The sequence below is a fragment of the Brassica oleracea genome, chromosome C7, assembly GCF_000695525.1.
Source record: "Brassica oleracea var. oleracea cultivar TO1000 chromosome C7, BOL, whole genome shotgun sequence".
NCBI lineage: Eukaryota > Viridiplantae > Streptophyta > Magnoliopsida > Brassicales > Brassicaceae > Brassica > Brassica oleracea.
Genome location: NC_027754.1, coordinates 45,585,157 through 45,601,338, shown reverse-complemented (window position 1 = coordinate 45,601,338; position 16,182 = coordinate 45,585,157). Strand labels below are relative to the sequence as shown.

At 33.2% G+C, this 16,182-nt stretch overlaps 3 protein-coding genes and 1 pseudogene across 5 annotated transcripts; 1 reads left to right on the top strand and 3 right to left on the bottom strand.

Moving 5' to 3' along the window:
• LOC106303437 overlaps positions 1 to 2,152 on the top strand; it is a 5,206-nt pseudogene extending 3,054 nt beyond the window's left edge.
• Positions 2,153 to 3,208: 1,056 nt separating this feature from the next.
• On the bottom strand, positions 3,209 to 4,476 carry LOC106303888 (putative F-box/LRR-repeat protein 19). 3 transcript variants are annotated; one of them, XM_013740240.1, is made up of 3 exons: positions 4,411 to 4,476; positions 3,897 to 4,228; positions 3,209 to 3,826 (listed from the first exon to the last, which is right to left on the bottom strand). In XM_013740240.1, exons 2-3 carry the CDS (start codon positions 4,226 to 4,228, stop codon positions 3,319 to 3,321), a joined length of 840 nt encoding a protein of 279 aa, XP_013595694.1. In that variant the 5' UTR covers positions 4,411 to 4,476; the 3' UTR covers positions 3,209 to 3,318. The 3 variants fall into 3 exon arrangements, with proteins under 3 accessions (XP_013595694.1, XP_013595692.1, XP_013595693.1); XM_013740238.1 differs by having other exon boundaries at positions 3,897 to 4,278; positions 4,373 to 4,474; XM_013740239.1 differs by having other exon boundaries at positions 4,373 to 4,474.
• Positions 4,477 to 6,780: 2,304 nt separating this feature from the next.
• On the bottom strand, positions 6,781 to 8,670 carry LOC106303741. Its single transcript, XM_013740054.1, has 4 exons — positions 7,946 to 8,670; positions 7,700 to 7,770; positions 7,293 to 7,578; positions 6,781 to 7,192 (listed from the first exon to the last, which is right to left on the bottom strand). The coding sequence occupies exons 1-4, from the start codon at positions 8,027 to 8,029 to the stop codon at positions 7,019 to 7,021; spliced, it is 615 nt and encodes a 204-aa protein (XP_013595508.1). The 5' UTR covers positions 8,030 to 8,670; the 3' UTR covers positions 6,781 to 7,018.
• A 523-nt stretch (positions 8,671 to 9,193) lies between these two features.
• LOC106301629 (serine carboxypeptidase 24) lies at positions 9,194 to 14,145 on the bottom strand (the record flags this gene model as incomplete). Its single annotated transcript, XM_013738077.1, is given in 9 exon segments — positions 9,194 to 9,415; positions 9,509 to 9,614; positions 9,789 to 9,884; positions 10,525 to 10,928; positions 11,036 to 11,121; positions 11,237 to 11,329; positions 11,473 to 11,568; positions 11,701 to 11,808; positions 13,723 to 14,145. Coding segments are annotated over 9 exon segments (1,392 nt in total). The 5' UTR covers positions 13,979 to 14,145.
• Between the last annotated feature and the right edge of the window lie 2,037 nt (positions 14,146 to 16,182).

The following is a 16,182-nucleotide window of genomic DNA, read 5'->3' as shown; positions in this document are numbered from 1 at the left end:
TGATACATGTCATTTTAATGTTTTTAGTCGTATACTTAAGGAAAACTTACATTTTTGTAATTTAAAGTCGTTTTAAAAATAAATCAAAATATAACATATAAAAAAATTCTAACATATAAAAAAAATATACCATATAAGATGTCCTCATTTTTGTATTCTAAAGTCGTTTTAAAAAAATATAACATATAAGGTTTCCTCATTTTTGTAATTTTAAAGGCATTTTAAAAAATTCAAAATATAACATATAAAAAAAATCTAATTTTTTAATTATATGGTTAATGTAATTGTTTAATTTTTTTTAATAATATAAATTTAAACAAAAATGAAGAAGGATGCAAAAATTGTTATCAAATCTTTATTATTCATAATCATTAATTGTCATATATATGTAAATCATATTAGGTAATTCCGTAGATTTTATTTAAGGAAAGAATACACACTTATTATATTTTAGGTTAATATAATGTTCTCTAGTGTTATATAATTATGAAATAATGTGACACCATTAGATTAAACTATACTTTATATTAGATGCTCTAGAATTCTTTGAAATAAAATTTAAAAGGCATTTAGAGTGCCACCTAGGATTTGGGGTTTTTTTTAATTAATATAAAATTAAGGTTCTAATTTTTCAAATGCTTCTCAATTAATATATAGGGGATTTTACGTAGTCAATGATTAGTTGGTAAATAAATATATGCATATAATACTTGAGTATTTAATTTGTCAATTGAATACATGAAGAATTAAACTGTTGATTTCAAATACTTTAGAAATAAAATGCCCTAATAGAATCTTGTTTTTTTTTTCCTTAGCTGCGAGTCTGACAGTAAGAGCATGATTATCTGGGGTCCTTAGTGGGTTTCTTAGTGCGTGGGTCCCCACAAAATCCTTAAGGATCGGTTACAAAAACTACTAATTAAGAACCGATCTTAGTGAGTTTCTTACCCTTTTCGCGGGCCCCACTGACACGTGGCGGCCCGCGATTGGTTTGCTTTTTAATTTTTTTTTTTTTTTTTAAACTAAGAAACCCATTCGGTTTCTTAGGGATAATCATGGCCTAAGTATTCTTGTGGTGTTGGGGGTCGTAGCATTTTTTATCAGAAAGAGGAAAACATCAAATGCTCAGAGAAGAAAAACCCTCAAGGCTCTTACCCTGCTGAAGCATTATCACTACAATGAAGTGAAGAGGTTTACAAACTCATTTGCTTGTGTAGTTGGGAAAGGAGGATTTGGAACTGTTTACAAAGGAAACCTTCCTGATGGCCGTAAGGTCGCGGTGAAGGTTTTGAAGGACTCAAAGAGCAATGGTGAAGATTTCATCAACGAAGTCGCCAGTATGAGCCAAACATCTCATGTCAACATTGTTTCTTTGGTTGGATTCTGCTATGAAGGATCAAAAAGAATGATTGTTTATGAATTTCTAGAGAATGGGTCTTTGGATCAATTTATATCCACAAACGCGGCCTCATCAATTGCTGAATGGAGAAGAACGCTTTACGATATTTTACTAGGAGTTGCTCGTGGTCTTGAGTACTTGCACTACGGCTGCAAAACAAAGATTGTGCATTTCGACATTAAACCGCAGAACGTGTTGTTGGATTGCAATCTTTGCCCCAAAGTTTCTGACTTTGGCCTCGCTAAGCTCTGCGAGAAAAAAGAGAGCATCATGTCACTGTTGGACACAAGAGGCACGATAGGGTACATTGCGCCAGAGATGATCTCCAGAGTTTATGGTGGTGTGTCTCACAAGTCAGATGTCTATAGCTATGGAATGCTGGTACTTGAGATGATTGGTGCAACAAACAAAGACACTGTCGAAAACCCTACCTCAAACACTAGCTCGATTTATTTCCCAGATTGGATTTATAATGATCTTGAAAATGAACAACAGAGTAGGCTTTATGGGGATGATGACCTAACCAAAGAAGAAGAAGAAATCACGAAGAAGATGATCTTGGTGGCTCTGTGGTGTATCCAATCTTATCCATCGAATAGACCATGCATGAAAAGAGTTGTAGAGATGATGGAAGGAAGTTTGGATGCTCTTGAAGTCCCTCCTAGGCCTGTTTTTCAAGTTCCCATTGCGCCTCTTCAAGAATCTTCCACAGTTTTGAGGGATATTTCGGTTTACATAGGCTTTAATTGGTAGAAGGGATGATAAAGCAATAGCAGTATGCTATATAAACAGTAAGCTGCGAAAATTGTATGTTTTAATTAAACTATATTTAAAAGAATATTTGGTAGAACAGTATGAACATGTTATTTAAAATTATTATATTAGTACATAATATATAATATATTTATTTCTTTGGAATATATTTCTAATATATATATTAATATATAAAATTAAGAAAGATATATAATTAATTTATTTTATGTAATAGTATTAACAAATTTGTTTATATCAAAAATGTTATTTTAAAAATAAATTTTACAATTAAAATAAATATTTTTATAAATAATATTTAACATTAAAAATATAATTTAATTTGTGTAATTAAATTTTAATTTAAATGTGAAATATTATTTTAAAAAATATATATATTAATTGTAAAATTGTTTTTATAATAACATTTTTCGATACAAACATAATTTTCTAAAAATTACTTTTGATTTTCTAACAAATGTTGATTGAATAATATAGAATATAATGTTTATGCTAATGTTCTACCAATTAATGTTATAGATAAATGATCCAATAAGCCTCCTTTCGGAACCAAAGCAACTATAAATTATTCAAGTAATGTGATACACTGTCTGCGTTCACGGCGTTACACCCAAAGATGATATCGAGAATTTCAGGTTCCATCCAAACACCCTGCAGGTTTGTAAAGCTTTATATGTTGAAAACTTCGTGATTTGTATTCAGAAACTTCATGCATAGCTTAATGTTCTTGTCCTAACTCATATCGTTAGGAAACAAAGATGAACTATTACTCTATTAGTTTTGGTGATTCTGCCGTCTTGTAAGAAATTCTTTTACAAAAAAAATTGCTTCTTTATAAAACCATGAAACTTTTTTCATGATAAGAAAGGATATGATGAGAAAAATCTTAAAAACTTGGAACCATCTATTAATTTAAGTATCATAGAAATAAATTAGTTTGGTTACACAAATAAGCAGTTGGGCTGACACAAAGTATACATGTTGGTGGCATTGTTCCTAAAGAATCTCATTAGTCTCGATTTTTTTTTACTGGTGGACTAAGAGGATATGATTATTTTTAAGCAAAGAGAGTATATGTCATGAAAAAAAGGAATAGAAAACCAAAATGCTTAAACTCAGCCAACAAAATAACAAAACTATGTGTTCAACTAGTAGAACAGAGTGGCTGCAAAATCTGGTTTCTTGATCTCCTTCAGATTCTTCAAGCTCGAGGTACCATTAGCAACACCAACGCTGGTCAGATACCTACTCCCGACCAAGTCCAAGTACTCAAGATTCGAACATCGTTTACAAAGATGAGCAAAAGCTTTATCAGTCAATGTGGAGTTTCGAAGTTCCAGGTGCTTCAGCTGATGCATGTGTCTCCCAATCGTATACGCATCAACGTTTCCTAAAGTTTCAACAGATAGATACTGCTTCTTCACGTAGGCATAACGCCTTAACCTTGCCACCTCTGAAGGCTGCATCAAGTTCCGTTTCAGGACCTGAAGATTCTTGCAGTTTGTACCAACTAGTTCCATGCACTCACAAGATATTTCATAAGAGCAGCTTATATCAAGCTCTTTAAGCTTGGTGCATTTTAATGCAATCTTCTTCATAGACTCAGTATTAACCTTTGGGCTGTACTTAACCCAAAGTACCTCAAGATTAGGACACCTGCAAATCGAGATTTAATCAAACTAAAACTTCCATGGAAACACCACAAGCTAATAAAGACTGTACGTACCTCTCGGCGACGTAGGAGAGAGACTGATTCGTACAATGCCTGACTCGAAGCTCCCTGAGTTCGCCCTGGCTCTGATCCACAACAGACCGGATGGTTGTGTCAACTTTTTCCTCGAACTCAGGACTCCACCAGTAGGTCGTATCGGTGGAGGTCAGAAACTCAGCTTCTAGATCCAAGATAGTGTTGAGGGACGTGTCTTGGCAAACGTTCATCCACTTCTTGCAGACAAGCATCGGTCCGTTCCATCGTTTCCCCATGCTTAACCGTGAGAAGATGTCGATGAGACATTCTCGAATCAATTCTGTCCAGTCAGGGTGGAGTGTAGATCCCATCTGATCAAGAACGAAGAAGAAAAGAGTGTGACCCTCAGTGGAGACAAAACCTTACAGCAAAGCAGAAGATACAGAGCAAAAGTTAAGATTGATATGTCTAAGAAGACTAGAACAGAGTATATCATATTTTGATCAATATTATACCTTTGTCTTGATCAGAGTTCTTGTTTCTTGATATTTACCTTTGTGGTTTCTGCGCTTCTTGTTCTTGAAACATAAAATCCAAGACGGCTTTATCTTTACTCAGCCGTTGAGTACCGTATGAGATCCAAAAAAGATCTAGATATCTTTAGTATGGCCCAATGAGTACTGAGATCCAAAAAAGATCTAGAAAATAGAAACAAATCTAAAAACATTGATAAAAAAAAATACCAAATTAAAATTAGATTATTTTGCTTATTTATCATGTTTTCCATAATTTTGGTTAATTTGGTTATTTATCATATGCTTAATAATTATAATTAATAGTTTTACTTAATAAACAGTTATATAATGTTGCTAGATTATAGTATATATTTAAGCAATTGTTATCTTTTTGTTCACACGAAAATATTATTATAAAACCTATTCATTTCTTATATTTTTAGATTTTAGTTTAGTTTATATCACATTGAGTGACTTCCTATTGCTTCGGATATCATATGAATATTTTTTTATTATGTGATTCTTTCTGGTTTTGTTCATATTGAATCTTATATCATGTATTTTCAGTGGCTATGGAGATAGAAAAAGGATTCTATTGTCTAGATAAATATAATTGTATTCTCTTATGTTTTTTGACTTGAGTTTCCTTTAGGTTGTAGCATCACTAATTTGTTATATGAATTTTTGGACTTCGGGCTTCGGTTTGTCCAAGAACAAGAAAAAGAAGAAGATCTAAAATCAAGGAGCGTAAAAGACATAGAAGATGTTGTCCAATCACGAGAAGGTTGAGTGATTAAATTGATGTAGTATTCCATTCACTTAGATTTATGTTTGTTTAGATATTTTGTTTGCTTTTACCTAATTGAGTTATTCTTAATTGTTTGCTTTTGTTTTGATATGTGTATTCTTTTGTTGTGTTTTTTTCTTACGTTAGATCTAGGTTTTGTAAGTTAGAAGTATTTCCTCTATCATAGAAGTTTTATGTTCTACGTACGTTTGTTATTTTTCAACTTGTTTTTTCTTATTTGTTTATTATTTTGTGCAGTACCAAAGGTATACTTTCACGTTGCTTGCCACCTTAAAATTCTCCATCTCAATAGCTAAAAAGAAAAACCTATAGTGTACTGTGTACATGTAAGTTTTTGATCTTATGGACGTTATTTGTGTGAATCCTGAGTAAATGAAAAATGTATGAGCTCAAAATTAAAACATGGCATGAACTTTTTTTACCGACTTGTTCAATCGGTTGGTTCTGGTAATGATACAAATTTACAGACTATATTAGTTAGTTAATTAAACAAATATACTCTAATATAAACTTGTGATATTATTAGTTTCAAATTGATATTTTTGATTTGAACTATCACATTAATAACTAGAGTAGTTAGAGTCATTCTACATTTGATGAACAATTATCTTTATTTAAAATGCTTAATAATTAGATAATTATATTTATTCATGATATAGATAGTTATTTATTCATATACAATAATAAAATCACACAAAAATAAAAGGTAAACTTGCATAAATAATAATCGAGTAAAAGAAAATTTAATTATATATTATCATTATCTAAAAATTATTAATTAACCTGTTATTATCCAAAATCAATAAAAGCTGATATATACATACATACATATATATATATATATATATATATATATCTTTATATATTTTTCAAGGTAATATAATTGTAGTTACCAACAATAATCTTATCAGTTTTTAGTATAAAAATGTTTAGCCAAAAAATATATTATACCATATAGTTTTATGAGGAAAAAATGTTAAGATATACTTAAATGTGACAATATAAAATTTGGTGATAAGATTAGCGTCGATGAAATTTTTTTTGGAAATTTTCCTAAAATATAGTTGGAAGCAATATAATTAAAAAATGATGATTTTTAAATAAATAATGTATATTTAAATTTTGTAAAATGGTTATGCCCGCATATGCGGACACAACACCTAGTTACTATATAAGCAATATGCATCTTTGTAACATAATTCTCAAGAGTCTAATGATATTCTTCCTAAACATATTTTGCGTGATTTACTCTAATCAATTTATCAGTTAAAAAATTGTATACAACACTTGCAACCTGATATATATAAATAGAGCATAAAGTTTACACATGACTGATACTGCTCTTATGCTCGAACCTTGCGAACTCGGAAAGATCCATCAGATTCTTGCACATCATGAGAAACATTATCAGAGATATACCATAAGAGTAGCTTATATCCAGCACCCTAAGCTTTGGACAATTTGAGGCTATCTTCATCATCAATGTTGATTTTGAGTGACGTTAAGGCAGTACTTAACCCAAAGCACCTCAAGATTAGGACAACTGAGATAATAAAATTTACTTTGTTTTATCTATTTTGCCACTAAAACACATATAACAGAACAGAGAATGAAGTTATGAAGAGAATGAGTAAAGACAGAACATACAACACAATACACGAGATTATGTAACCACCAATTGTCACCAGTTCTGATTGTCACTAAGACAAGAGTTGGAACATGTGAATAGTTATGACTTGCTAACTCATCATCTATACTTGTATACATATATAAAGCATAATGTGCAAAATATTGGGCTAAATCATATTCTCAATCCTACTTCATACACTTGAAAAATCTCAAACCCTTAGAGCCACTGGATCTTGCCATGACACCTTCCTCTTCACTGCTCTACTAATCTCTTTCCCCACGTCTCTGCAAATCGGCAACTTCATCTCGCAATCGATTCCATTACCAAGCATTACTTTCTTTGTTGCTTCACCATTCCCTTCCGGCTCCTCTTCTTCTTCTCTCTACAAACAAAAAGCAAATCAAGCTCTGATCAATTTCTCAAGACTCCAACTAAAAGGAAGAGCCTTATAAAACATCATCACAAGTTGTTTTAGCTTTTACCGAGACCAGGTTTAGGTCAAAGCCCGAGACTTTGCTGCTGACCACCAGAGTGTTGTCGTTAAGATCAGGAAGTGGAGTTAAAACCTCGTTTCCTCTGCTCCTTGCATTATTGTCATTGCAAACTGTATCCTTGCGCTTCAAATCAAACCATGGACCAGAGTGCTTCTTTCTTTTGCCACTTGTTGTTACCTTCACATCTCCTCCAGATTCGGACAATCTCAGCGTGTCGGGAGATGTTTCAAGAGTTTGGTCTTGCTTCAAGTGTTTGTATCTGCGTCTCAAGAACCTATCGTTTGAAACAAAACACACACACACACTCAAGTAAGCTAATAAAAGACCAATTAAACGTTGGAATGTGTTTCAGTCATGTAATTAAAATTCACATGAAGAGATTGAGGGATTATTACCTAACTTGTGCATCAAGGGCCGATCGTTTTTGCTTCATCACCTCCAGTTTCCTCATCTTATACTCTGTTCCCTGAACAGCAATAAAAATCAAAACTTTCTTTATTCATTTGCTAGATTTGAATCAACCCAACAGTTCCAAACCCAGATTCATTACAGAACATAAGAACACAACCCTAATTATGTCGTGCAGATCCAGAGGAAACCGAGACAAACAAAGGAGGAACTCAGACAGTCTCAACTATTACCTTTCTCAACTCGTGATAATCCTGCAAAAGGGATTGATGCTTGAACATGATCCTGGGATCGACCAAGTCAGTAATCTCCTTCATCGGATCTGATCAGTGAATTGCAAACACAAGCGAGGAAGAGAGAGATAGAGATGTGGAAGAAGGTGAGAAAGCTGGGGAAGAAGAGAGAAGGGCAAAAAGGGAGAGTCTTGTATGAAACAACTCTGTACTTGACCAAAGACTTAAAGAAACCACAAAGAAGAAGCCACCACACCACATTATTGTCTGGGTGCCCATTACCAATTGAGAAATTAAAAGTTTTGATTTTTCTTTTTCTTTTTTTTTTTTTTTGGGTGAGAGGGTCTATTGAGACAGAACAGCAGAAAACTGGGACTGGTGATCTAAGAAAATGGAGAAAGAAAGAAAATAGGAAGAAAAAGAATTCATAACATTTATTTTCTTTCTTTTTCACTTTTTGTCTATGGTGTGTGTGGTGCAACCCTTTTGGAAGTTGCAGAAGGGCATTCAAATGCTGACTAGTATACAAGAAAAAAAAAAGTTCTTCCTTTATTTGTATTGATTAGGTTTATTATGGTCTTTGTGAGGTGGGTTTGATGATTGGTAGAGATTTGAATTTAAAAAGCACATATAGGTGTTGTCATTGAATGGGTATGTAGAGAAGAATTTGTTGAGAGATAATTAAAAGAAAGAGATGGGATCTAGAGAGAGAGAGCAAAAATGAAAGCTGGGTTGATGAAAGAAAGAGTGAAACAGTGGGAGAAGAAAACTACGGTGGTTTGGTGTAATGTGTACAATGAGTGTATGTGTATATGTATAATATTTGTTGACTGGATGCCACGTACTTGTCTCATTTGGACCCATTCTGAAAAACTGACCATTATACCCTTTGAATCAACTTTTGCCTTCCCAAAATATTCATAGAACTGGGAATGTTTTGACGGATGTTGTGTTAAAGTGCTTAGGCAACCCACTCGACTCTCAGGTATGAGAACTGCAGTTTGTTTCTGTATATGAATCAACGCAAAAGAAACTAGACCTCTTTACTCTACTTAATGAATCAGAGATAAATAATTTTGTTTTGGATATAAACTAAGACGAAATATTTGAACCCTTGTACTTTAAAATATCAACAATTCCTTGAATACTCTCAAATCGTTTCATGATTTCCAAATTGTGGAAATGAATCAAACTTTAAAACAGAAATTATAAAATAAATAAAAAACAAGAATTCCGAGTTTAATTTACTCGGAATTGAATCCTAATCTGGTAGGCTAGATTGTGCTTGTTGGAGACATTTTCTCTTACTCTATGTTTAGGTTACTAATAAGATTTTGGAAGCTCTTTTCCGGCCAAGAACGATTTGAAAAGAATGAGAGCACGCTTTGGTTCGAATAAAGGCACCTCGTGCCCCGCCCCTCTTACTGTTGCAAAGGTCAGTCCCTTGTAAACCTCCGTCCATCCTCCCACCTATCACCACCCATTAACATCACTGCCTTAGTGCCTTATATATATCATATGTATCCATGCATGTAACGTTTTGTGTATGTATACTATATATACCTGGTTACCCGAGTACCAAGGGTACCAACGAGTCTTCACCGGGAGATTGAGATGGTTTAGGGAAAACCGTGTCGCCGTCACTGGAACCACCGAATCTGTATCACCACTGCATAATGAAAAATATAATCCACTGTTTTATTTTTTGTTTTTTTTCTAAATAATATAATCCATTGTTATGCATGTTTTAAGGGTTTAATATGTCCATGTCTGCTCTACGACAAGAATATGGCTATGGGGTAGGACGTGACAATATCTCTAATCACATCAAACCATAGCTTACCTGAAAACCCATATCCTCAAACCAGCTGCTGCAAGTTCCTTGTAAACAGGTAACATCGTCTTGTCGGAGTCTTTCCAGTTCTTGATCAGAACATCACTGCACCATCCCAAACAAGAACAATAAAGCATTTCAAAACCACTCTAAACCACTTTAGCAAACATTTTTACAATCGTTACACATCATTTTTTTTATCGTCTACAAGTTCTAGACCTGAAGGCCCTTAGAGCATCATTATCGCAGAAACCCCATTTGGGGTTTCTTAATTTTTTTTTTTTGTTTTTTTATTTTTTCGAATTTAGAAAAAAAAAATTAAAAACGAACCAATCGCGGACCGCCACGTGTCATTGGGGCTCGCAAACAGTATAAGAAACCCTTAAGGACCGACTACTATTTGATAGTTTTGGTAACCGGTTTCTTACAAAAAAGTGGGTCCTACGCGGGACCCACACGCTAAGAACCCCTCTAGTATCCTTGGATAAAGATGTTCTTAGAGCATGATTAACTCGGGGTTCTTAGCGGAAATTAAGAAACTGTTTCTTAACTTCCGCTAAGAAACGCACTCTAAGAATTCCGGGTTAATCATGTTCTAACATCTTTTATAACGAAGCCAGAGCCACTTTAAATTAACTGTTTTTAATTAAGTAGACTAGTCCCAACGGCAATTGAACCCATAATAACCCTTTAGTTCACTTCTAGAAAATCCAAGAGTTTTAAGTGGTGAAATCGAACAGTTTACCTGCAAGCTGTCCATTTATAGCGAATCCCTGTGACGTTAGCATGCATAGCTCTCTGAACATCTTTACGGTTGTAATACTTCTCTGCGTAGCTCTCCGTGCAAGGATCGTATCCAGACACAAACCGTCTGCGCAAGAGTGTGTTTTTCATACGTAAGAAACCAGTTTTCTTCTGTTTTGAGGCCACGCACGTTGGAGTGTAAATGCTGTATTGATCAATGTCACCGAACTCGTGGTTCATGGCGTAATTAACAGCCGTGTCGCAGTCGTCGGAAACTTTATCGGCCGTGAAGTTGCAGTTTTTGAGAATTGACTTGTAGGTTTTGTCGGAAATAATTGCGTGGGTCCACCAGTAAGCTACGGTTCCTATGCTGTCGTACTCATTGTCCGTCACTGCGTTCCCCACCTTGAAAAATAATGTATTGAGAAATCTTTGGTTAAGTACAAATGTGACCAGTATTTTACATTTGAGCTATATAGACCCTATTTATTAGTTATTAGTTACCAACTTACCATGAATCCTTTGAGATTGATGATGGGTTTTGAGAAAGCTTTGTTGTAGTCATGTATCTTTTTGGCAAGCTGAGGTACATAGTGACCTGTTAAAGTCATACCAAATTAATATAGATCAAGAATCATCATTGCATCATTGTTGTACCTTTTAACAAATAAAACGATCAAAATTAGTCAAACTATATAGTTAGGTAATAATACCAGCATAACTTTCACCAGCGATGTATAAGTCTCTATATTTGTATTGTGGAAATCTTGATAACCATTTGATAAGAAATATCAAATTGTCTTGTGCTGTATAATACAGGATGAAATTACAACATGAAACAAAATTTCCATGCAAAAATGTGAAGAAAATCATTTTTTTTTAGAATAAGCTTATCATGCCAAACTTATAACTATTTGTGATAAAATAAAGTAAATGAAATAGATTGAACCTGTTTGTTCGTCTCCATAGCTTTTAAGATCGTAACTTGTGTTCGTGTAAGAAAATCCTACACCGGCTGGTGATTCCAAAAACAGGAGGTTTGCATCTGTTATTGTAGACATGTAGAAAACGATGTTTAGATCAATTAACTCGTTCCATAATATATATTACGAAGCTCCAAAATAATTTCTTACATACAAAAATAGAACAAATTGTTTGTAAATGAATATTTAGTTACCTTTGTTCCATGAGAACTTGTTGAGAAAGAGACTGGAACCGGTTTTGTTGATACGGAACGGTCCAATTTCCTCTGAAGCTCCATAAGCAATCGACGAGCAGCCTGGTCCTGTAGATTTTGTTTTTATAAAATGTTATATTTGATAATTTCCATCATCTTCAACATATATTTCAACTACTCTTTTCATAAATTTTTAAGTATGCTTTCAAAAAAAAAATGTCTTGATAAGCTTTCTAGAAGTTGGTCCATGTTGAAATGTGATCCATAATATGGTCCATTCTGTTCGTGCATGCTCCGACTTTCTTCCTACTAGTGATTAAATTAAATATAAAAAAACCATTGGCCAGAAATCAAAAGAATATTTGATGACGCATATATTTCTGGATCATGGTCCCGAAAAATAAAACTACTATCTATTTTTATTTAAAATAGTTTTATAATTCTGTGTAAAAAAACAAAAGTTGTGTTACAAAAAAGTTGCAAGAAAACATGAGCGGGAGTGAGTGAGTGTGGTTGTGTGCTCACACAACTATAGAATGGCATCATCATTTTTCTCAACCTCCATGAACACGCATGCTTCTATTCGAAAGGGACTATGAAAATAATAAATAATATTAAGAGCCGTTTTTCTTATAAAAACCTAGGTCAACTTTTCTATTACAAATTGAAAAGCAACAAAACTAGTTAAAAAAAAAACTAAATGCACAGGGAAAGTCGGTAAGCTTTTTGGTAATGTTTATCAGTATAACTGTATATTATAAGTTTTTATCACCTTTTTGTCATGCTTTCTTACACAGCTAATGGAGAGACAGACGAACAAAGGCATCTAATAAAAGAACAAGTTGATGCTTGAAAGTGACAAGGGAAGTCTCAACATTTAATCATTTCATGGAAGAAAACTATATATGATCAGCTTACTCATGTGTTCTGTACTTATTATTGCATTGCGAATTATTTTAAAATAAGGTTCTATAAGGGTATAGGACAATTACATAAATTACATTCAGTCTACATTTATTAGCTTAACGAAATCAAACTGACGATAGGTTTCCCAGCGAGGTCCCATGTCGGCTACTAAACACTATTATGTTTTATTTGTTGTGGCTATTTAGAGCCGTCATGAATGTATATGTCAAAAGCTGGTAAAAGTTCTAGTGTCATGAATCAGGGCGCTTCACGTAACGCCTGTACCATGAGGATATATATATGTTATACTCCAAATTTAGATGTGTAATTTAGTGGGAGATAAGGGCCTTCACTCCAATGCGCGTGAGTAGTCGAAATGGGAAGGAGTGGTAGATTGAACAGAGCTCGTGGAGGACTTATGTAGCAATATTAATGGTCTGGGATACTTTTCTTTTATTAAATAAAGATGTGATGTAAATAGATAAAGAAAGGAAGTGCAAGTTCAGTTAATGAAAGGCAGATGGGGTGGTTGAGATGCTGCTGCTATTGCTATTTTGGTTAGACATTGGTTTGTTTTTATCCAAAATAACTATTTTAACTTTTTGTTTAATTAATTTAATAAATACACTAATTAGTAATGTAATGGCCGATAGATATGTTTTGTTTTGTCTCATAATCGTGGTCTTATGAAATTGTTTTAGGACTAACTTTTTGTTATGTCTTATGATGGGACTAAATGTTTGTTTTGTTTCTCTTTTATACCCTTTTGTCTCCTTGTCCAAAAGAATAGATAGACTGTACTTATGAAATGATCTTTGATGCATAACTATATCTCTTATCTTAATCTATGTAATATATTGTTCTTTGTTTGGCTTTGCATTTTATTTTTCATTTTACAAAATGTTTACTCTAAGCAGTCTTTATTTTAGTTTGATTTGATCTGGTAGATTTAGAACTATAGTCGGGTGTAAAATGCATGATTGTGAGAAAAATAATCAGCAAGGAGCTATGAAACCCCTAAATACATCTACAGTTAAACATATACAACTACACAAAGCTATAAAACAGAGATAATTTAGATATGCATACGAATGATTTGAAATGGAGAAAACTGACCTCCATTGAGCCAAAGAAGAAGGGGTTTGGTGTGAGGAGAAGTTGACTCAGTGAGCCAATAAAAGAGAGAACGACCATGAGATTCATTCACATTGACATAGCCTGAGTATTGTGAGAATGTCACTTTTGGTTGCCCTGGAAGTGCTTTGATTCTGTCCTTCTCTTGCTCTCTTGAAGGCAATGATGATGGTGATGATGCCGATGATTTTGATAAAAGAGCTAGAAAAAGAAGAAAAATGAGATGGGTTCTTGCCATTTTCTTGTCCTCTCTCACCCTCTCCACTTTTCTTCTTCAATAAGTTTTGGGTGTAAGATCATATAGTATATAGAATTATATGTATGTATACGTATGTATTTATATGCGTGTGAATGAAGAGAGATGTATGGATATTGATGGATGGGGTTTTGGAGGTTCTTATTTAATGTGTGTTTTGCTGATTTACTACACAATGTGTAGGTTGGCCAGCTGTGAGTGGACCTTCCTCAGTCACCACACTCTCTCTCAATGCTAGTGTATTTATTGGCATATATGTGAGTATATTTAGGAACTATTCACGAGCTTGTAGATATAGGTATAGCCAATGTAGAACTATTCACGACTTTGTATAATACAGCCTCATATATACCAATTTGGTGAAATACTATATCATGTATATGTAATGTGGTGAAATACTATACATGTATATGTAATATTTGGCTTATATTAGTTGTGGACTTGTGGTATTGCTTTTCCCACATAGAATTGTGTCGCGGCAAATGCGGTGTGAAGGTGATAAGGTGATAAGGTCCATTATTTCGGCTCCGAATATACATAAGAGAAAAAAAAATTTTGATTAATGTAGTTAATGGGTGTGAATCAGTTATTAATTAAATAAAATTAGTTCATTCGGTAGATCAGCCGCATAGTATTCAGTATTCACATGTCAGCAATTACGTTTTTAAGTGTTTATGCACATAAAAGATGGTACATTGCTCATATACGAAGGCAAATCTGGATCTTGAATCAGAAGAGATCATTTAGATTCAGAAGCAGATTAAAGCCATAAATGCAATATTGCATGATTAGTGATTATTTTATTCTATTCTCTCACCCTCTCATACATGTTATGTTTCTAGCTATCTACATGGTAATTAGGCGTAATTGACACTATCATTTCTATCACGTTTCTCTCATACTAACTTTTAGGCGATTTTTTGGGATTTAACTGCTTAATTATAATAATAAAAAGACAATAGATCCATAATTCAAAAACGCTGTAGCACGTTTGTTCGAGAAGAACAAACAAAAAAGAAAAAAATAAGTAAACTGTGCATGTATTTACTTTGGGCAAGTAAGAATAAAAGGTGTAATTACCCCAAGTAACCAAAGAAACAGACAAACAAAAATAAAAAATGTCAAATTGTTATAAAATAAACTTTGAAATGATCTTCAGCTCCTTTACCAACTCAAGCACTATGATCATCTATTCATCAAACACTATGATCACCCACTCATTTATCAAATTAAGCACCATCTTTGTTATTTTATGTATTGTTGTTTACTATAAATACCATCTCTTTTGTACACAATAAAAAACAAGAACAATAGTTTATAATCAAAGAACCATTACATCTTCTTCTTCTTCCTTATAATAAACTCTCTCCCTTATATTAGTATTATTTACTTCCTACGGGTATTAAATTCTACTCTTATTTAAATTTCTCGATACTATAAATTATAAGTTATTTCATAACACGTTATCAGCACGATCGTTCTGCAATTCGGAAAAATTTATTGTATCATATATACCCTGCTATAATGGTCGGTATACCGACTGTACTATTATTTATATTATGTTATAATGGCCGGAATACCGCCTATATTATTTATTAATATTTTAATTAATTTATTGGTCGGTCGAGCCATCTTATATTCTATTTATTGTTAACTGGACGACCGAGCCGCCTTTATTTTCTGTTTGTTGTTAACTAGTCGACTGAGCCACCTTATATTTTGTTTATTGCTAATTGGTCGGCCGAGCCGCCGTATAATTTATTTATTATTCTGCATTGACCGGCTGAGCCGTCGCATAATTTATTATCATAACAAAAAATATTTATTCAAAATAATTTTTATTTTTATCCAAATTTTATGAAATTTAATAGATTTGATTGATCGTTTAATACGATATTTTCAGACTGATTTTCGGTGCACTCGATTTAACCCCAACGGTCACAAAGAAAAAATTTCAAATTTTTACCCTTTTTCCAACGGTCATGAACAGTGATTTTCATCTATAAATACAACTCATTCTTCACTTCATTCACTCATCCAAAAACATTTCATCTCCTCTCAAAATTTTCAAATCGCCATATTTCGGTTTTTCAATCGCAATGAAGATGAGTCACTTAGCTTTAATTTTCCGTGCGATTTATATTTTTTCGGCTATGTATTTTATTTTTGTTGGAGGAACCACTGAT

Coding starts and splice junctions, on each gene's coding strand:
- LOC106303741 (XM_013740054.1), bottom strand. CDS start 8,029: ATGAAGGAGATTACTGACTTGGTCGATCCCAGGATCATGTTCAAGCAT. Junction 7,579..7,699: donor GCCCTTGATGCACAAGTTAG/GTAATAATCCCT, acceptor TTCAAACGATAG/GTTCTTGAGACGCAGATACA. Junction 7,193..7,292: donor TTGACCTAAACCTGGTCTCG/GTAAAAGCTAAA, acceptor TTTTGTTTGTAG/AGAGAAGAAGAAGAGGAGCC.
- LOC106303888 (XM_013740240.1), bottom strand. CDS start 4,228: ATGGGATCTACACTCCACCCTGACTGGACAGAATTGATTCGAGAATGT. Junction 3,827..3,896: donor CTCTCCTACGTCGCCGAGAG/GTACGTACAGTC, acceptor CTCGATTTGCAG/GTGTCCTAATCTTGAGGTAC.